Source organism: Eucyclogobius newberryi, unplaced genomic scaffold (assembly GCF_026437365.1).
Source record: "Eucyclogobius newberryi isolate DKJ021-1_F unplaced genomic scaffold, fEucNew1.0.hap1 SCAF_2, whole genome shotgun sequence".
Classification (NCBI taxonomy): Eukaryota; Metazoa; Chordata; class Actinopteri; order Gobiiformes; family Gobiidae; genus Eucyclogobius; species Eucyclogobius newberryi.
In genome coordinates, this window is record NW_027315834.1 from 41,222,480 (window position 1) to 41,244,762 (window position 22,283).

The following is a 22,283-nucleotide window of genomic DNA, read 5'->3' on the forward strand; positions in this document are numbered from 1 at the left end:
CATGAAAGGGTTAAGGAGGAATGTAACTGAGGAGCACTGCCTTATTGAGGCAAAAGCCGGTGTGGAGATGCATGTTTATAGAATTAAGGAATTCCTAGAATGAACAGCAGATTACAAACCTCAGTCACGATTGTTTGAAATTATCCTTATGAAACTGTAAATGAGAAAAACATTTAAAATTAGATAAGTTTGGTTTATTACAGCATATAACTAAAACGATAGGTGAATAGAACATGACTCCCCCTTGTGGAAGGCAACTGCTGGATGTTATAAAGCTTCACATACTCAAAGACGAAACAAATTACATAGTTTGTAATCTTTTTATTTTATTGTTTGCATTTTTATGTTACATAAAACTCAATCAATGCCTCTAGTTTGCCAGAGTTTAATTGATGGATTATTATACAATGGTCTAGACTTTTGGACGTGTTAAATATAATTTGAACAGTCCCAACTTAAACTTAAATCTCTTATTTCCCCCAAAACCCAAACCTTGTAGGGACGCTTTTGGCTCCAAAACTTGTGACCACAACGTTATGGAGAAAACAGTTTTCCTACAGGAAGTGCACATAGAGTAAGGCATGAGGCAAACGCCTCAGTTTAGACATAACCCTCTTCAGCCACAAAATACATAAATATATTAAAATTATTATTTACATCCAACACGCAATGGAACAAACCAGTGAGTACAAGTACATGCCACTCTGAAGGCATTGTTGTTGTACAGTTGTAGTGCAACAGCTGTTCTGCCCGTCACTCCAAACCATTCTGGCATTTAGGAGTTTAAAAGAACAAGCAGCTTTGACTCGCTACAACTTCTGTTTTGACTGGCCAAAGCTGCTTTTCTGACTCCACGTCTTCAAATAAAAGACAGAACACATCCTCCCTGACAAATGAGGTATTATTTTATCTGACATAAACACAATTCTAAACAAATAATTCAGTTTTGTAAAACAAAACATCTAATGTATTAAAAAATGCTCACATTTAGGTTTTTAAAACATATGACTCAAATTATAAGCTTGAATGGCACTGTTGAAATAAAATCTGCTTAGAAACAAGTAAACGTTTAAAAACTGTGATGTATGGCTTGGTACTGTGACAAAGATGTTTTCTAGGTAAACGTTTGGCATTGCCTTACCACACAGACAGGACTTCAGTCACTAGTCAGTGTCTGTGCTGCTCGGACTTCATTGAAATAGAGTGTGCTATTTAAAGACATACATCATGTGCAAGAACTTTCACAACTTCATCTACAGCAATAACAAGCCACACAGTCGGACTGAAAATAATACAATAAATAATACAAATAAATATGTATTAAAGGGAATAAAATATCCATTCTGAAAAACAAAAGCAATATAATTCAGAAATACTGACATAAAACAGTTTGGTTTGGCAAGAAAATAAGTCACTTAAACTTAAAGGATGAGAAGAGACGTTTAAACGGATGTTTTTAGTACTAATGTATTTAGTGTTAAGTCAAACATGTATTTGAAGTGTCAGAAGTCTCAACTCAACTAAATGTTTAAGCAAAAACAATATTTTAAAATAGCCACTGTGGTTTTCCAGCAGCACCTCCATCGGGGAGTGTAACTCCTTAGAGATCCAAGAATCAAATTATGATGGCACAGTTGCAGTGCATTTAAAACGTAATTGGAGTTATTCCAAAGAGACTTGATAAAAGACAGTCTGAACAGAATGTAGGTCTTAATTGGGAAATCTAACTTAGCTTATTATTTCAGAACCATTTGCAGATCACTGAAGACTGTCAAGTGTGCTTTAATGACAACGGAAACTGTATGTAACAAGTTTGCCCTTCACACTCAAGTAAAAGCTGCCAAGAGGTGACAAGAGAAGAGTCTCTACATCGGGTTACGGTTTTTGACATACAAACATAGAATATATGAATTATTCTCTGCTTTATATTGTGCCCATGACGCTCTCTGGGCCTGTTCTCTACCTGCAGATTTAACTACCCACGTTAAGGTTCAGAGCCCTCAGAAAACAGTTGGGTTGTGTCAGTATGAACTCCTCATGATGTATCAGTTTTAGTGTATTCACCATATGAGGAGTAAAGGCTCATGTATGTGTTCTATATGATGCACCTGAGGCTTCTGCCTGTCGGTGTTGTTCTGAGGGAGCAACACTGGAACTCTTTACTTTAAAATGCCACTAGATTGAACTGAAAAACAAAGTAACGCTTTTCTCACATTGTTTCCTAATTTTTTTCCTCCTAAAACTGTGTTCTAAATGAACTGTGGAATCCTCAATATTTGTTTTTCTTCTGAGTAGCACTTATATACAAAACCAGGTCTAAAACAGGAATATTCTAGCTCTAAACTAGGGCTAAACCAAGTCTAAAACAAGACTACTTTAGCTCTAAACTAGGGCTAAACCAAGTCTAAAACAAGACTACTCTAGCTCTAAACTAGGGCTAAACCAAGTCTAAAGCAGGAATATTCTAGCTCTAAACTAGGGCTAAACCAAGTTTAAAACAAGACTACTTTAGCTCTAAACTAGGGCTAAACCAAGTCTAAAACAGGAATATTCTAGCTCTAAACTAGGGCTAAACCAAGTTTAAAACAAGACTACTTTAGCTCTAAACTAGGGCTAAACCAAGTCTAAAACAGGAATATTCTAGCTCTAAACTAGGGCTAAACCAAGTTTAAAACAAGACTACTTTAGCTCTAAACTAGGGCTAAACCAAGTCTAAAACAGGAATATTCTAGCTCTAAACTAGGGCTAAACCAAGTCTAAAGAAGCACTACTCTAGCTCTAAAATAGGGCTAAACCAAGTCTAAAACAGGAATATTCTAGCTCTAAACTAGGGCTAAATCAAGTCTAAAATAGGACTACACAATTGCTATACTAGTTCTAAACAAAGGAGGACTTAAATGTGGAATAAATTAACTCTACATTAAATAAATATTTGAACTGCAGAGGATCTTGCACCACAATTTAAAAGAACACAGCCAAACGGTTGTAAATAAATGCAGCAACGGTAAATATACTTTGAAAGCACCAATCTGTGTACGAACAAAAAAGGAGAATAAATTAGCATTAAAGGTTGAATGGACAATTTTTTGGGCCCAAATCTGAGTCTTATTTCTTCGTGGCGTGGACTGCCGATTAGTCCTGCCACGTATCAATCATATATTTTTTTGCACTGGAATCGCTTTAATTCAACTTGTTTTGACTTTGTTCGGCTGGATTGAGTGTTGTGTCGTCGCGATGTGCCTCGGCTCCGAGCCCCCCCCCCGGCCCCCCCGCGCCCCCCGGCTGACGCCGGTGCGTGATTACACAAAGGAAGAACTCATGAAACTGCGGAGTATCGTCGTCTTACCCGGAGATCGTCACGTTATCTCAGCGGACATCCTAAGGAAAACGCAAAGTTTGACATGGTCTATAGATCTTCTACTGAGAGTGTTTTTCAAACTTCCTATAAGTGATCTGTTCTTTTCCTCTGTATCTACCTCTGTATCTGCCTGCGTTGCATCAATGAAATTTCCCCATGTGGGACAATAAAGGAATATCTTATCTTATCTTATCTTAAAACGCACCTACCGCTCACCTGCAGCCTTGTGTGGCTCGTCCCCATGAGGAGCACGTTTCGTTTCTGCGTGTCTAAGCACATTGATCTATCATAATATAGTTCCCTCAGTGTACTGGACAAAATGAAGACGGAGAAAGACAGTTCGAGAAGAAGACGGAAATCTATGGGAGACAAAAGATGCGATGCGATCCGTTGCGCTAATAAACAAACGCACGTGTGTGTTGTCTGTACGGGGGAGTGCGCATGCGCACTTCCGCCTGCGTTCTCAAATCGCCGAAAAATCGTCCATTGCGCCTTTAAGACAGAGATTGTAGCCATTATGAAACTACAAGAGAACGTATCTGTGACAGTCAATGACAGATAATACAGCTGCATTCACATGCTACTTGGATTGTCCAGACTTTTCACACTAAAACAGGCAAATGATACTAACACCACTTTTATGCCACATTTGACTTTTGACACACTTCTTGAGAAATGTCCTCAAAGTATTAAACATGTTGAATGTTGAATCCTACATCACAGCAGAAAAAGTTTAAGAGAAAGTGGACAAAAATAATGAGGGCATATTATCTGGACTGTTTGCAGGTGTTTTTTTTCCCATTGCTCAGGTTTATTTTTGTTTGCATTAGTCAACTTTGTCTTGCAGCTTACCCTCTAACCTCTGCTGGTCATACCCCGACTCTGTGGCACTGCTGCTGTACTCAGTGTGGAGAGTGTTGAACAGTAAGTGTCCAGAGGCTTTGTCTTTAGCGCCGCGAGCGTCCATGTATTTTATGAGGAACTCAGAGTTCTGATAGATGAGCATGCCTGACAGAGTGAGCACTGCTCCCACACAGCTCAGGGCGGACAGTTCAGAGCCAAACAGCACCTGGGACAACAGCAGGTTCCCCACCACGTTCAGGTTCCCCAGGACATGCAGCGTGACGGCAGAGGTGAGCGTGATGACGCAGTTACTGGACAGGTTGTACATGACTGAGCCCATGCAGCTAAGGAGGATGAACATCCACAGGTGTTTGTCGTAGTGCAGAGGGGATTCTAACAGCGCCCAGTTCTCCAGCACGAGAGCCGCCACCGCCAGGATGCAGAAACTGGGGATGGCCATAAGATAGAGCAGGAACATGGAGTTGATCTTCTCCTCCTGAAGCAGAATGCCTGGCACAAAGAGGATAGCATTACATATTTGTCTTTTTCAACTAAGGACAAGCATAAATGTTGCATAAACCAAGAGTGACTGAATACATAATAAACGAGCTGTCCATGGGCAATACCTCAATTCAATTAAAAATCAAGATATCGCTTTGGGTGAATAATTATTCAATCTGAAACTTGTATAAACTATAATTTATTTATAGTTTATTAATAAAAGCACTTTTACTACACAGTTATATGGTTGTTGTGTGACTTTGTGACAAAGAAGTGTAATTTTCTGAAGAGAGCATACAAAGATTTAAATAATTAATTTAAGTACAATTTTAGTTTGCAATAATGTGACGTAATGATGCTTTATAATAATAAGAAGCTATTGGTTAAAACAAAGTGTAGTGTGTAAAAAGAAAAGACTCTTTTTATGAGACAGAACATGCAGTACTAGTGTAGCCCCACCTCTGTCCCACCTCCAGGTTTAAAGTCCGATAAAAAGACAACAACAACAACAGATGCAACACTTGGATGCCAACCGCCATTGTACAAAACTGTGAGGAGACCTTGCTCAACACCCGGTCTGGAGAGACGGGAGATGGCGGAGGAGAGTGGATCGGGGATGGAAGACGTTCTGGACGGCGTGGAGGAGCAGCCTTTTCTGCCTGCACGTGCCCGGAAACGTAAAAAGTCCCTTAGCTCGTCCGGGGTTCTGGGAATGAGCAGCAGGAGGAGGCTGAAGCTATTGATATCCGGGGTGAGAGCAGAGACTGTAAGGTGATCATAAAGCTTGCACAGGATAGTGCATCCTTTAAGGAGTGGAATTCAGTGGCATTGTCAAAGAGCCTAACTGTAGCTGTGGGAGTGATCAAGAGTGCGAGTGTCCTTAAGAGATGGCTCGCTGCTGGTCGTGTGCAAGGACGCGGCTCAGCAACGGAAGGCGATTGGAACTAAACGTCTGGGTGGAAAGGACATTCTTGTGTCTGATGCTGAAAGAAACACGGTCAGAGGAGTTATCGTAGGTGTCCCTACGGCGACGTCTGTGGATGAAGTTAAGGAGAATTTGACGGGAGTTACGGTGGTGGACGCTAGGCGTTTGAAGGTGACCCGGTTTGGGGTAAGATGTGACAGCTTGTCGGTAATGGTAACACTTGAAGGGAGGTGCCTGCCTAGTAAGGTGTTCATTGGGTACATGTGCTATAGCGTCAGGCCATATGTTCCGCCGCCCCTGCGTTGCTTTAAGTGCCAGCGCTTTGGGCATATTGCAGCGGTCTGTAGAGGGAGGCAAAGATGTGGTAAATGTGCAGGAGATCATGAGTATGTGAAGTGTGACGTGGGAGCAAAACTGAAGTGCTGTAACTGTGGGGAAGAACATAGCTCTGCCTACGGGGGATGCAGGTTTAGCAAAAGAGCTGCTGAGGTGCAGAAAATAAAGGTCTCTCAAGGTATATCCTATGCAGATGCAGTCAAGAAAGTTTCAAGTAACGAGTTTAGAGTAAATACAGAGAGAGGAGCCAGCGCTGCTCCCAGCCAGGGCGAAATGAGAAAGGCCAGCGTGGCTCCCAAGAAGTGTGAAGGTTTCAAGAGTGGAGGTCCCAAGTGTGCAGGTTCCAGAATTAATGAGAATACCCTGGTTGTGGATAGAGAGGATTTTGTACTCTTTATGGTGGATATTGTAAACTGTGCTGCTCAGACTCAAAGCAGAACTGAAAGGATCAGGATCATTGCTAAAGCTGCGGGGAGATTCCTTGGAACAAAGGAGCTTGATTGGGCAGATATAGAAAACAGGCTAAAGGCGCTGAATGGGAGTCGGAGTGATGGGGGTGACGAGATGGGGGTGGGGGTGGTCTCCTGTCCTCGCCCAGTCTCGTAGACGCACGGCTACCAAGCGGCGACATCAGTGGACATATTAAAGCCTATAGAATGAAGCCTGAAGAATAAAGCTGTACGGTGGAAGCACCGAACGTCAAAGAAGGAGAGGAAGATGAAGAAGAGTCTCCCTGGAATAAAGCCGGGTGTTGTTGTTGTTGTTGTTGTTGTTGTTGTTGTTTTATGGCGGTTGGCATCCGAGTGTTGCATTACCGCCAGACTTTATTCCTCAGACGTTTCGTAGTCCTCAGACTCTGTCGTAGTCCGTAAAAGTACTCCTCCCATTGCTTTGGCGTACAAAGCCCATGAGGTCATGATGTGTTTTTGTGACTAGAATAGTTGTTGTTGTTGTTGTTGTTGTTGTTTTATGGCGGTTGGCATCCAAGTGTTGCATTACCGCCAGACTTTAGGGTGTTGTCTCTGAAACAACAACAACTATTCTAGTCACAAAGACATATCATGACCTCATGGGCTTTGTAACACCAAAGCAATGGAAGGAGTACTTTTACGGACTACGACAGAGTCTGAGGACTTGAGAGTCTGAGGACTACGAAACGTCTGAGGAATAAAGTCTGGCGGTAATGCAACACTCGGATGCCAACCGCCATAAAACAACAACAACAACAACAACAACATGTTCTTTCTGTTACATAACAGAAGCTTCAGACGTATCCATGTGCTTCAGTTGTGAACAAGTTTGTCTCATTTTATCAGTGCATTTGAACAGGCAAAAGGAGATTTATGAAGTTTCTTTCCATTCAAAGTGTGTTTCTCAAGAACAATTCTATAGTGTCATATGTCATTTTGCCAGTTTTTTTTTAAACAAGACAATAAACAATAATGCTAAATCTAAATGAGTAACTTTTAGGTAGTTGTAGCTCATGTATGTTATCTTATAATTATACAGAAAGATATGTGCTTATTACATATGTTTTATCCTTTATCAAATAGTACAGAAAAAACTTACTCTGCTGAATGGACTTGACGCCTCTTAACATCGTGGCAGCAAACACAAAAATGCATCCAGTCTGATCATACTGGACTTCTCCCATGATGCTGAAGGAAGCTCCCAGGCAGATGGGCATCATGGCCGTGTACTTGATGATGTGGTGCTGTTTCCCCAGGACAAAAGTGGAAATAGCCAGGGTGAACAGAGGAGTTGTGGTGTAAATCATCTGTGCGAAGGAGAGCTGGACGTAGGTCAGACCCATGTTTCCAAAGGCGATGCTGGCACAGAAAGTTAAACTCAAAAGGAAAACCTTGTATTTTGCGTTGGTAGTCAGTTCCTGTTCCCCTGCTTTTCTGTGGTGGATTATTCTCAGTTTGATCAGCACATAGTCCACAACTATGGCTGTCAGCATGTGCAGCGCTGACAGGAGCAGGGGATACCTGAAGTTGTACACAGCAAAGATCCATTTGTTGAGGCTGGAGATAGTGCTCCCGGTCACCAGCCACACAATGACAGCAGACAACAGATGAAGCATCTCATTCACAGGTCTGCGCCTGCTGTGGGCTTCCACATGAGGCTCACTTTTGAAACAGCCATCAGTCCTGCTCATGTTCACTTCATCGTCTTCCCTGAAAGACAAGCACACGTCCACAGAACATAAACATACTTCTGTAATCAGTCCACAGTCTGCATTTATCAAGTAAACGCTCCGTGTCCGCGAAATTGAGTAACTTTATCCCCACCATCTAAAAGCACGTGTTTCTATTTTGCATGAGGATCGGGTTGTGTAACTCAGTAAAACCGACTGACAGCAGAGACCAGGAAGAGGACGAACTGCGCCGCCTCAACGTGAGCGTAACTCCAGTGACGCATCTGCACCAAAACACTGAGGTAAACATCAGCTGTAACGCCTTAAATACACATCACGCACAGACACGAGCAATCGGTGTCAAGTAAAGGGGCTTTAAATATAACCTGACCTATATTCACTGGAGATGACATTATATTACCTTACCTAGAGCACATTATGGGACAGCACATCTTGGGACACTTTTAGCACACGGCTCATCAACTCGATCCCCACTCTACGGGGCGCTGTTATTACATATGTATAACCATTATCACAAAATAAATGGGCTGCATAGACTGTGATAGTTGACCTCTGTCATAAAGGGAACTGTCACAGAGTCACTTGACACCAGACACAGCTAACGGGAGCTAACAGTAGCGGCGCATGTTCAGTCCTGGAGACAGACAAGCCCCTTTAAGCCCCCTGTAAACAAACATGAGTGTACATACCTCTTACAGAACACAGACTACACTTTCAACAAACGTAAATCCTCACAAAAGTGCGTTTTACCTTCCTCCGTGACTGACTGTTGCCCTTTATGACCAACATGCAGCATCTTTGCTGAGCTCGTGCGTGGCGTCAGCTCAGAAACAGCGCTCACATTTAAAGAGACACGAGCCTTTTATCTGGACCAATGACGTCACAGCACGTTCAGCTTCAAACGCCCCTGAAAGCTCTGGGGAGGGCTTTGGGGATGACCACTGGCTATGTACAAAGGGATGTGGCTGGATATCATGGCCAGAGGACACTCAATATTTGTTCATCTCTCAATCAAGGCTTGTCATGTGTAACTCAAATTCAAAATTGGCTTCACAAGATGAATAGTTGGGCCTAGTCTGCGTTGCAACAATGATATAAGATAAGATAAGATAAGATATTCCTTTATTGTCCCACATGGGGAAATTTCATTGGTGCAACGCATGTAGATACAGAGGTAGATACAGAAGAACAGATCACTTGTAGGAAGTCTGAAAAACACTTTAAGTAGAAGATCTCCTATAAATAAATAAAAACTCCCATAGACAAATAAATACATAAATACCATTGCATGTGATCACGACAGTAATTGCACAGGAATATGTGTCACGACAGCACATAGATTGCACATGAATTTCACAGTAATTGCACATGAATTGCACATGAATCAAGTAATCGCTTGATTCCCCCATGTGTGGACAATAAAGGATTATCTTATCTCATCTTAGTCTACACACCACATTAGGCGTAGCCAAACAGAAATGTGGGAATGTTAGCAATTCATGGCAGGAAAAAACAACTATAGTGATAATACAAAAGACTCTCTGTAGAACCTGTTTGGTCTTGTTTGTTTGGCGTCATTTCAGTTTCCATTGATGTTTACATGCAGTTGTAGTTGTTGGGTTACTTTTAAATTAAAGGCAGTTAGCAGCCAACTGAAAAGGTGCATTTCCCACTACCTACTGTAGTTGTACGGCTTCCGTAGTTGTATGGCTTCAAAGTATGTGTTTTACGTTATACCATTAAAAAAAGAGAGAGAGAGGTAGTTGTAGTGTTACGCTACAAGCACTGATCTCCTGTCCAAGCTCAATCCACTGGATGCACGGCTGCCAGCCATTGAGGACAGTGACAATAACGAAAGTGACTCAAGTGTCACAACTACAGTGGGTGGCAGAAATGTAGCACAATGAATACCAACCGCCATAAAACATCAAAGAAGAAGGGAGAGAGGGAGAGTCCGTCAGGCATCATTCAAGCGATTCGATCAATCAGATCAGAGAAGAATCAAAGGAGAAAATGTGAGGTTCAATCCGTCGCCGTGTCTCCTTCTCTTCACTCACCTGAACATATCATTGCAGTCCTAACCCAAACATCTAAAATATCAAGTTATTACAGTCCTCTACTACAGATAAGACATCCAGACCAAATTGAACAAGTGTATCCGAGCTTCAAATGTGCAAAGAAATATACCTTTATTTAACTAGTGAGTTAAATGGCCTAAATACTACAACTTTCTTCTATTCCGCATATGGAATAAAAGGAGAAAGGAAGGAATAAAGAAGAAATAAAAAACTCTTTGCAGCTTCAACATCTGATTTTCTCACAAGTTTGTTCAAATCTTACTATTGTGAGAAAATGTTGTGTTATGTTTCAAAGACTAACAAGTATCCACAAACAGTATCCATGTACACTTAAAGTACAAGTTAAATACAGGTACAGCTTGTTACTCATTGAGTGGTCCAGTTCGAGTCAGTTTCAAGTCAACTAATCACAAAACAGTCCAGGCACATTCACAACTTTGTCTTTATTTGAGTAAAACGGTCACATTTCTGTGGGCGTTGGGCACAAAAGGTGAATTCACATGATTTCTATATGCATCTGTGGGTATTAGGGGTATTATATATGTGAAGAAGCTATTCACTACGGTCCATGCAACAACATATATGTTCTCATGGAAACTTTAAAGATGATCTAACACACACAGCCTGCAGGAAAAAAACAGGATGTGCTCTAGTCTATGCTATTAGACTTTGCATAAGTAAACTTTGGACTCATTTTAAATACATCTCAGCTGCATTTAAGATTCTGCCTTACACATAAATAACCTGAAGATGATCACTCAAGATTTATAAAACATTATTTTTGTTTTTTTTATGTTTTTGTAAATAATTCTGCAATATACAGGCCATGAATTTCTCTTAATGAATTCCTAGTTGTACATCATGACCTAATAGTATCACTGAACATAGCGTATATATTCTTTGGCTACTCTCAACTAATTTACAGCTACTATTTTAATTATATAAACATTTTAATCTTGATGATGATGAATACATATGTACTTTATATTACATCTTTATTATGAATTGATAAATATTGTAACTACCATGTGCAGAAAAGTTGTGCTATAATGCTAAAAAATGCCCTAAACTGCAAATAAAACCTGTAAACGAGTTTTTGTTTATAGGAGATCTTCTACTGAAAGTGTTTTTCAGACTTCCTATAAGTGATCTGTTCTTCTGTATCTACCTCTGTATCTACCTGCGTTGCACCAATGAAATTTCCCCATGTGGGACAATAAAGGAATATCTTATCTTATCTTATCTTAAACATTTTGTTTAAAAAGCAAGATATTAGGGATGCATCTTTTTCAGTTACAATGCCAATGCCTGGGCTTTGACTATCAGCCAGTACCAGGTAACTTTTCTTAAAACTACTTGAACTTGGCTTGGCATAAAACCTGTTCCTAAAATGCAAAGGGTAGTTATAACTTTAAAGTAAAAAAAAAACTTAAATTATTATTATTATTTATAGGCCCATTACGGTAAATTTGCAACAACAGCAGCAGAAGCTCTCCATTAAATTAATTTCAATTCTTTGTTTATTTGAGCCTCTTCTTATGTCAAGTGCATTATTTTAATTTTTGAAGTTGTTTTATTTGCACGTTTACAGTGCTCAAACGTAAACAAATAAAACACTTGTCCACAATCATTATTCTGTCTCAGAGTCCCACTTTAATGTGAGTAACACAAAGAGTTAAACCTCTTTGGTGAAACTCCTGAACTTTGAACCAGACTTAGCATTTGTCAAAGCACAAATAAAAATAGCACTATCTGATGTCTTTTTGCATGGATCAAACTAAAGGTCAGAATAAGCGTCTTAATTCAAGAGGTTCTGATCTTGAAAATAAGTTTTGGCATTACTATATTGACGGAAAAATTTGTGTCACTAACACATTGATTGGGGAATCAGATTAGAATCAGAAAAACACTGGGCCAAACACCGAATTACATTGTTTAGTATTGGCACGGATACTGATGGTATCATTCCTAAGAGACATGGGATTTTCATTTATTTAATACTGTTTTTTATTAGTTTTAATTTGGATGATCAGGTTTATCACCGATACAACTTATTTTGAAAATTATGTATCAGGCCTTGAATGACTTTTGGTGTCATGTGGTGAGAAATGAAAAGAAGTGTATAACCTCCATCTGACACTTTAGGACAAAGGTCACACTGTAGGTGACCAAGGTCATCCAGAGCGTATCTGAAAAACCTTCAACCTATTTGACATATACCTTGTTTTCTAGAAATCTGAACTACACAATTTAGGGCAGCTAACCTTAAAAAGTATTTTCAAAAACCTGGATTATTATTGTTTTGCCCTGTTGTAATCCTTGAAGTCCTGATAGTTGTGTGCATCTGCTACAGTGCCAAACAACCATTTGAAGCCATGCTTTTCCTCAAAGACTTGTAAAAGTGCAGCTGTAAAAGAGAAGTCTATCTGAAAAGGCCTTTGCTCATCGTTGGCTTTTCATACCACCACACAGACGGAGTGGCTTCCTGAAAGAGCAGAAGTGTATTTACAAGTCCAGAGTTGGTGGAGGAACGCTCTAGAAGATCTCCGGGCACTGGCTCCAGTCCTGTCTCTCTTTTGCTTCCCAGTAACCGCCTCTGTAATTGTAAGTGATTTCCCCGGTTGTTTCGTCCGTTCTCTTCTCAAACCACAGTGGATTGTAGCCTTCCACATCTTGGCCTGTGGAAAAGAATTATGAGTTATTGAGAGGAAAGGTATGAAACATCAAACACAAATAAATAAATAAATAAATACAAACAAACAAACAAACACATGCAATATTGATACATTCTTTATTACAAAAACACTGGACATGATGGACATGATAATCGTCTTGAATAATAACATAATTTAATAACATAATAACATAATTTAGTTGATTCTCAAGACGATTATCCAATCAGAAAATAGAATGAGCTTCACATGAGTAGAAGCCACATTCACAAATGCAGCTTTTCCTGAGAATTTACCTGCATTTTGCCAGAACAGTGACATGTGTGAATGAAGCCAGAGCTGATTTCACTGCATGTTTGATCTGGATATTTCCCTGTTACCCTAAATATCCACAACTAATGCAAGGAAAATTACAAGTACCACTGCTCGTTTCTATTTCTCTTTATTAAAAATAGAACCAGCTCAGGCTAAATATGTTTACTTTCATGTCAGATATTTCCATTGATATATATATAAAAAAAATCATTCATTAACTTGAGCCACAATATTACAAAAGAGCCATGAAAGTTTCATTTGACAGGTGAGTGGAGATGACAAAAAAAATATTAAAACAGCAGGGGGAGACATTCAGTGCACTATTAGTGACTAGTGGCTCAAGCCTCCTTGCTACTGTCACATGTCATTGCAAATAAACTCAAATTTAGTGATCTGCCAGAATGAAAGTCAGTATTTTTACCATCCTCCAAGGCGTGGTTGGCTTGTGCTTCTTGTTTCTTCCTCTCCAGTCGCTGGTGTTCTTCTAGACGCTGCTTCTGAATGTTTGCTTCGTCCCACAGACCTGCCTCCATGAGCCTCTGGTCCGGGCGCATGCGACTGTCCGTAGGAGCCACACCATCCTCGGATTCATTCAGGGTCAGAGCCAGGGAAGAGAAGTAGTACATGTTCTCTGCATTGTTTCTAAATACATGTAGGCGAAGAATCAGAAACATGTTAGTGAATGTTAAACAGAGTTCTTAGGAGTAGAGGAATGGAACGTACGGGAGAGGATATTTCTTCCACAAGTGTTTGGGCTGAAGAGTTTGATAAACGGTCTTCTGCTTGCCCTCTGATCCTCCACATCCTTCACTGCTGTCCACGACTTTAGAGCACTCCATTTTGTCATCCCAGCTTCCAGACAGGATGTAATGGCCTGTGCCATCTCTGTCCTCAACCACACCTGTAACCTGAGGTTTGTTTTGTATTAAAGCCTTACATTAGTGTGTATACAACAGTAACAGTTGTAAGTGTAGTTTATTAAAATGGCCCATTACCAAGACCAACAAGGTCAACTTACTTTGCGGGGGACATCTCTGGAGAAATAGCTGTAGGGAGAGAATTTAAGGTGGCAGGTGTCCTTAGTTGTTGTGTTGACTATTTCAATGTCTCCAGACTGACAAAAACGTGACAAAAAAAAATAATTTTACAAACAACAATTCTATTTGATGTGAAAACATTTGCAATTGTACCACAGGACTTACCTGATCAATCCAAAGCTTCCCTACAATAATGTTGTGCACTGTTGAGGTCACTTTACTCCACACATAGTGATTGCCACTTGCATGGAAATGTAGGTGAATATTCCCTTTGGGATGAAGACAATAATGGAGACTGTTATTTTTCAGTCTATTACAGCGATATTGTTAGAAAAGTGCTGGCCTAGAGCTGTAAAGGAGAGGTTGGGGAGACCAGGCCAGGCTGCATCTGCAAATGGGGCATTTGGGGAATATGATCTTTTGCAAAATAATAAATGGAAATTTGGACATGGCTTCAAACGGGAGTGTTTGCATGCATGTTAAAAAAAAAACAAAGAAAAAGATTATGCTGGTCAAAGATGGGTTTTTTCACAAAGAAATGGACAAGGACAGGTCCAGGTAGAGCTGTGTGGTGGATAGAATTTGAATTCAGTATTCCAGACAGTGAATGAGAGCATACCTAAAGGCATGACAGAAATGTACTTTCCACGAAACTTGCTGTCGATGGTGATATGTTGCCATAGGGACCATCCTCGCTGAGACGACACATGGAGAGCAGCAGCTGGTGGGTGATGACTGACCTATGAATACACAGAGATTCAAAGTGGAACCCTATGTTGTTGTCTGTAAACACACTGCCTTGAGCAAATACTCCCCAAAGATGCAGCCATTCAAACATTAACAACACAAAAATACATTGAGTCACATCATCATGCAATTACCGGTAAACAACAAATAATTAAAGGTGCATTTACAGCCGCCCTGTTTTGGTGCTGATTTGAGCCCAGTTTAGTCCTGAGTTTAGTCCAGTACAAGTCCTGGTTTCGTCCTGGTTTAGCTCCAGGTTTAGTCCCAGTTTAGTCCTAATTTTGAAGTGGTGTGTGCGCAATCTAATTTATTTCAATGTATGATTCAGTTATATTTTTAATCGATGCATTTCAGTTATTTCGCTAAAACATAACTGTGATATTCACTGAAATTAAGTGGCTGAAGATTTCACCCCTGGCCCTGGACACCTGATGCCGTTTGAATTATTTTCTGCACGACAAACGTTACAACAGATGATACCTTCTTTTGCTTTTTTTCTATATCAGAATAAACCCAAAAAACTCTATACAAAATGTCTGTTTGAAGATGGTGTATATGGAATTAAACTGCATTCTCCACCTGCTCGCAGATTGAGCGATAACCAAACTCCTCCAGACGGTCAAGCTCGTACGTCTCCCCGAGCAGCGGGTTGAAAGGCTTGGCTGTCCGGTGCACTGTGGTAGAGTAGGACGACACGGAGAATGCAGCTACAAGACACATCTGCTCCAGAGAAGAGTCACAGCGAGCAGCCCGGTCCAGCAGCTCACTGTACTCCAGATCTTCAGTCAGCCGCTGCAGCATCGACAGTGGCTCATTAAAATTGACCTAAAATCAGAAACAAATATGGGCATGTGATTCAAATGAGCCTGTCGAATGCACGTGCAAGTACGATCGCTGTAGTTACAGGCATGGGTATCTTGGACAAGTCTTTGCCAATGCAGTTCTTCATAATGGACCATAGGTTGAGAGAGTAATTTGGTTTGTCTGGAATACTGCAGCGCCGTGTTCTTCTGTGATTGGTGACTGAGGTATCCTACAGTAAACATATGAATCCAAACATGTAGAAGACACCCACAACGCTTATTGTTTTGATGTATTTATTGCTTACGTTTCCATTGCGTTTCCAGTCATTGGGCATTCCTCCACTCATATTTTGGTTGCTCCCTGAGCGTCTAAAAGAGAACAGCACAATTTTTGACTTTACAATAGCCTGATTAGGTTCATTTGGTCTTCACTTTTTAATAAGTGTAGGATTCTTATGGTCGGACCTGCATTTCAGTGTCGCACCTAAACACATGAATACTAACGTGCAGGTCTGAATTCAAAGACTTTACAAGAGTCTGATTTGAAGCGCTTACTTGTGCTGTATGCCGGCAGTAGCAGCCACAGTTATGAATGCAGGGGAGTCCTCCATGGCATCAAAAAACTCTGCCTCCTCATTCTCCTCACTGTCATCCCCGTGCTGAGACCTCTCCACACCTTTCAGAACAAAACAGCATTTGTTGTCAATTACAAACCAGCAAGGCAAAAAAAAAGAATTCACCTTGAGAACCAAGAGTAAAGAGGAAGGCTTCATGGGGCAGTGATGGAAAGTAGTGATAAAAGAGGCGCTCTATGGTGGAGGGAACATTAATGTACAAAAAATATACACAAAAAACCAAGCCACTCTATTATAATCTAAAATGCCTTTACTAAATAGGCAAGTCTCAAAGGACCTCAATGCCATGACATGCCATAATTGAGTGTCTGCTTATGATGTCATAAAGCAGACAATATATGTTCTTGTATTTTAGGATTGTAGGATTTATGACGCGTTTCCACTCCTTGACACTTTCACCGATTTCAACAAGTTATACCTCTTTACGATCACTTTCACCGTCTTATTGCTGCTGTTGCTTTTGACATTTGTACATCTTGTACTTTTTTCAGTATTTGCTTATATTTTTTCAACTCCTTAACACTTTCACCAATTTCAACAAGTTATACCTCTTTACGATCGCTTTCACAGTCTTAGGGGGGCTATTGCTTTTGACATTTTTACATACCAGAATATTTTTCAGTATTTGCAAAAGTAAATTGCTAATGCTAACGCTAATGCTAATTAGCGTCTCTACAGGGAGGAGGGGGTGCAGCCGGGTCACCGAGGCTCTCTCCCTTTTTCCCTGCTCAAGTCTGCGTTCAGCACAATCTTGCAATTTGTCAGGACAAACAACTATTTGAGTTGCAAACTACGCAATCATCAACGGTGAATTGCTGAGCATCATTGGTATGCCGTAAAACGCAGCAGAAAACATTGACGGGCAGGAAGGTGGCCGTGCTGAATATTTTCCTACAAATATTGAACATTTTCAACAACACGTGTTACACAAATCCAGTACTTTCACACAAATGCAGTACCTTTTCCACACATTTTGCAAATTACACTTCTTTACACAACTAAAATACATGTTGTTGCTGTTGTTGTTTTATGGCGGCTGTTATACAAGTGTTGTTGTTGTTGTTGTTGTTGTTTTATGGCGGTTGGCATCCAATTGTTGCATTACCGCCAGACTTTTTTCTACAAGTGTTACATTGCAGCCAGACTTTATTTTTCAGACTTTATTCTGTGTTTCAAAGCCCATGAGTTCAAAGTATGTTAGAAGACTCGAGCATTCCTTGGAATGAGCATTCCATTCCATGGCTCAAGCCTAACAAGAATGAAGTCTTTACTACACACATGTAGTACTTTTACGCAATGGCGGCAGTAGCTCAGTGGTAGAGTGCTCGTCTTCAGAGTGGTGTGATCGCAGCTTCCTCATGTGAATACTGCCGTTGTGCCCTTGGGCAAGACACTTACAACCCAACTTGCCCCCAGTGTCTGCGTGTGAATGTGTGTGTGAATGGGTGACTGGTTCCTTGATGTAAAGCGCTTTGAGTGCCTTGAAGGTAGAAAAGCGCTCAATAAAAATGTGACCCATGTGACCATTGCACATTGTCTAGTTGTTTTTTTGTATTTTCTAAGGATTGACAGTGCAGGAAACACATACTCATCCAAGACACACTAGAGTAAGTTTTTATATGAAAGCCTAAGGTGAATTGATAGCACTGATAAACTTTGATAAACAATTCAGATGTTTAGAAGTTGCTCAAACGAGTCATAAAAAGGGTCCGGTTTCTTGATGAAGATGAATTTGTATCGCAGAAAACAGTTGAATCTCACCTGAATATGAAGCCGGGTTCTCCCTCCAGGCTCTCTCTAAGCTGTTGTGCTGCTTGGCCAGTTGCTCGATGGTTTCCTCCAGATGGTGCCGCTGTTCTCTCTCATAATGCAAAGCCTTTTGCCACCTCCGATTGTGAGATTCGGCTACATCCACAAAGTCCTGGCAGGCCTGAGAAGCAAACCCAAACAGCTTTGAGGCAACTCTTCTGCAAGCGACCTACAACGCACGACTGGCGGTAGAGGACACGGTATCGCGAGGCTCACATTAATCATAGCATTGGAGGTGATGCGGAAGAGAGTGGCCCGCTCGTTAACAGTCTTGACTCTGTCCGTGCTGTCCGTGGTCCCACGCAGATCCTCGAGTTCGCTGAGTGAGCGTTGCAGGGCGGCGCCGTGCTTCCCTATGAGCTCGTTACAGGTGCTCAAGTCATCCAGTTTGGTGGTCAGAGACTTCAGTGCGCCCGTGTTTGAGATGCGGTCCTCCTGTGGCCCGGGACCTTCATCCCCCGAGTCATCTTCGAAAGGAAAAGAAAGATACCATTACATTTTGGTTTTTTTTAATAGTTACGCTGAGGGAAGGTTGAAAATAACAGTTCAGATGTGTGTGATTACCCAGAACCCGTACTTTTTACAAGATGGGAAAGCTGTGAATGAACCCTGTTGCCTTGGTAACGCGAGGCTGTGCAATCAGGAGGCAAGGCTATTTTTAGAAGCTGGGGAAAAAAAAAAAAAAAAGACATGACGCACTATCCTCTCCCTCTTTGCTCTCAGTCTCATACTTGCAGAAGATGATCCATCAGTCTCAATGATTTTAAGATGAAAGAACACACCCCATTTACTACAACCACTTAAATCACACATAAAGATAATATAGTAGACTCTTTGTGTTGGCCGAAAGTTGCCAATCAATCAATCAATCTTAGTGCAGGACACAGAATTTCACTTTTATATGATCACCATATTCACGCATTTACGATCAAATGCTTTTTTTTTTCTTGCAGGATTTCAATGGTGCAAGGCCAAAATTCATCAAAATGAGTGGTAATAAAAGCCTTGTAGGTCCATGGTTTGGGGTTAATGAAGGTAATTACACCACTCTCTGTCCTGCTATTGTGTAGCTTAAAAACATCAGTAACAAACAGTCAAACAGATTTCCGGCTTTGAATATGTCTAGAGTATTAGAGATTGTAAAAATTGGCGGTGAAACTACTATTAGGGCAAAGTACAGTAATGTTGTCCCAGAGGAGTTAGATGGAAGAATAGAGACTAAAAACTCCTCGGAGCTTTAGTAATAACTGACCCATTTACACAGAGAACTAGGATTTACATAATACACTGACTTAATCTTCTGTATTAAAGACTGCAGTTTTGTTCAATTCTCTTGATTATTTCATGCCCTTTTTAAAAAACAACAACTTTTAAACCAAATTATATATTCACACAAGACACAAGACGGGCCAAAACAAAATGGTGACTCAGGGCTGAATCATAAAAAAAAAACATGCACAAGTGACAACTACAAGACCCAGTATACACATTGTGAGATACAAGAATACAAGAAATGTATTTTACCAAAGTAGAAACCTGATTTTGCTGTCCCCTGCTCTAAAGTGCACTGAGAGTCACATGTGCATGGGACCAGTGCATTTCAAGAGGCTGTAAGTGATGCTTGAGTGTAAAAAAAATGCTATTATCTCTCTTTGCTACATGGATTATGTTGATGTACTCTATATTAAGTGCACACTCCATATGAGCAGCAAGGAATCTGATGAAAACACAATCATAGTAAACTGAAACGATTAACTGTGTGGAGCCTGTCTCCAAACCCTCATCACCTGCAGTTGCCCAAGCAGAGCTTAATTAAAATAAAACAAAACAGATCAAGTGGCTAGAGTCAAACCCACTAGCCACAGTTGTTGAAACAGACCCATTACTAACCTAGTCCACATAGTATTACTGAAAACAGAATGTAACATAATAGCATGCAATTTGAATCTGAAATGTCCCAAGAGCAAAACAGAATAGTCCAGAAACAAAATGAATTGCCAATATCAAAACTGTCAAATCACAACACACATCTACAAAAGTAAGTGGATTAACATCAGTAGCTGCATTACTAACTCATCTAACTAGTCCTCAAAACAAATGCATACTCACAAGGTGACCCCCATCACGACAAAGGCTGCTTTCTTTATCCCTATTGTCCCAAGTTGTACAGACAAAAATGTTTTCAGTGAATATCCACGCTCCCTCCTGCTCCTCTTTGTTTACCCCTCCTTCTGCCCGACTCAGAGGAGGAGTCTACACGAAGGTCATTTCATTCACTCGTCACTGCCGTCACAGGAGGGACCAGAGACCGAGGCAGGCGACGTGCAGGAGGGAGAACGTGTCTCTCCCTGTGTAGAAGAATACAGCTATGCCTTATGTGCAGAGATGGACCATAGACTGTATGGATCTCTGATGGACCATAGTCTAAGGATGGACAAGGCACCCCAGAGATATCTTTCCTTTTTCAGACTTTTGAAAGCAGAACTTTATCATTATATTATTAAAATGATATATACTGACTTGTGCCACTCACACAATGTAAAGAAAATATTGAATATTACATTTATTAAAAGTAATAAAGCTGCTCTATACTGCACCATCACTGTTCATTTGGGTTACTTTCAGGACAAGGCTGCCCCCTTCAGGCCAGTTCCTCTCAAGACATTTAGATTGTATTTCTTATCAAAATAACTCAGTGGTGCATCCGGGTAAGTGGGCCTGAACTGCAGCAGTCTGCATTGGGGTTAGAGCCAAAAACAGCCCTGTGTGCCTCTATCAGAGTCAGAGTGAGGCTGTACTACTGCGTTGTATCAATGAAATTTCCCCATGTGTGGACAATAAAGGATTATCTTATCTTATCTTATTACCTGAGTGGGGCATCATCAGGGTGGCAGTGGCCTTGGCCTGGTGCAGGGCCGAAACCCAGCGCTGGCACTCCCCTTCTGAGGAGGCTTTCAGGTGGTAGTTCCTGCCTCCACTCGTCAAAACAAAGTGACAGGTGTCTCCCACATCAATGTGAGCGGTTGCCACGGGAATTGTCCCACGACAGGTGTGTCCCATTTCTGCCTGAGTTCTGAAATTAAAACATACACGAGCCACACAATAATATAGAGCTGAGAAAGTGGGCTTAAAGCCACACAGATGTAAGCCTGGAAGCATGGCATTACATTTGGTAGAAGTGTCTTACTTAGATAGAGCTTTAAAAGGACACATTTGATACCATAGCCTCCTAAACTTTGAGCTCGCGCTGACGCCTCGCGCGCCCCTGCGGTCGCCGTGGTTACCTGTAGTAGGACAGCAGGCCGTTGCTGAGGACGAACCAGCGGCGCTGGTAGCCCTTCAGGTAGTTGGTCCACTTGAAGAGCCAGCCTCTGTAGGTGTCCGAGCACGGCATGAGGACGCCCGGCAGAGAGGGAGAGGGCAAACTTTTCACCAGCTCGTTCATCTGTCCGTGTGGACCGTGTGGACCGTGTGGACCGTGTGGACCGTGTGGACCGTGTGGACCGTGTGGACCGTGTGCCTCACGGGATGGAGCCGCGGGATGGGCGCAGTTTGGCCGAGTTGCGGCACAGCTGGGCCGTTAGCTTAGAGAGATGTAACCACAGTCTGTGGCGGTAACGCGCTCTTCCTCCGGTAAAGCTACTGCACGGCCTCTGCCTCTTCTGCCTCTTCTGCCTCTTCTGCCTCTTCTGCCTCTTCTGCCTCTTCTGCCTCTTCTGCCTCTTCTGCCTCTTCTTCTGCTGCTGCTGCTGCTGCTGCCGGTGCCGGGCTGCGGCTCTGTCCCGGTCCCAGAAAACGCAACGAGTTCATGATGTGACGCGCTAAAGCGTAACACAATACACACGCCACACTGCGTGTTTCTGAAGCCCGTGGATCAGGAGCGGGAACACGATGACGTTTTTCCACGGGACTGTATCACGTCTGCACATTTTATCCGCATGAACTGCAAAACGTAAAAGTAGCTGTTCTAGGCTTATTTTTCCACAGTGCAGGACACGAGGGATTGTAATGAACAAACTGGGCTTTCAAAATGTAAAGATATGATTTACAAACCATTTTCTAA

At 41.4% G+C, this 22,283-nt stretch overlaps 2 protein-coding genes across 3 annotated transcripts; both read right to left on the bottom strand.

The window, feature by feature from the left end:
* Positions 1–306: 306 nt before the first annotated feature.
* On the bottom strand, positions 307–8,963 carry slc35e4 (solute carrier family 35 member E4). Of its 2 annotated transcripts, XM_072455398.1 has the most exons (3): positions 8,875–8,963; positions 7,533–8,143; positions 307–4,711 (listed from the first exon to the last, which is right to left on the bottom strand). In XM_072455398.1, the coding sequence occupies exons 2-3, from the start codon at positions 8,122–8,124 to the stop codon at positions 4,185–4,187; spliced, it is 1,119 nt and encodes a 372-aa protein (XP_072311499.1). In that variant the 5' UTR covers positions 8,125–8,143; positions 8,875–8,963; the 3' UTR covers positions 307–4,184. The 2 variants fall into 2 exon arrangements, with proteins under 2 accessions (XP_072311499.1, XP_072311500.1); XM_072455399.1 differs by lacking the exon at positions 8,875–8,963 and having other exon boundaries at positions 7,533–8,263.
* A 3,719-nt stretch (positions 8,964–12,682) lies between these two features.
* Positions 12,683–21,677, bottom strand: osbp2a (oxysterol binding protein 2a). The gene is made up of 14 exons (XM_072455400.1): positions 21,505–21,677; positions 21,088–21,293; positions 18,437–18,687; positions 18,173–18,341; positions 16,332–16,452; positions 16,082–16,145; positions 15,878–16,006; positions 15,553–15,798; positions 14,846–14,966; positions 14,392–14,495; positions 14,208–14,303; positions 13,913–14,097; positions 13,611–13,831; positions 12,683–12,880 (listed from the first exon to the last, which is right to left on the bottom strand). The coding sequence occupies exons 1-14, from the start codon at positions 21,663–21,665 to the stop codon at positions 12,738–12,740; spliced, it is 2,217 nt and encodes a 738-aa protein (XP_072311501.1). The 5' UTR covers positions 21,666–21,677; the 3' UTR covers positions 12,683–12,737.
* Between the last annotated feature and the right edge of the window lie 606 nt (positions 21,678–22,283).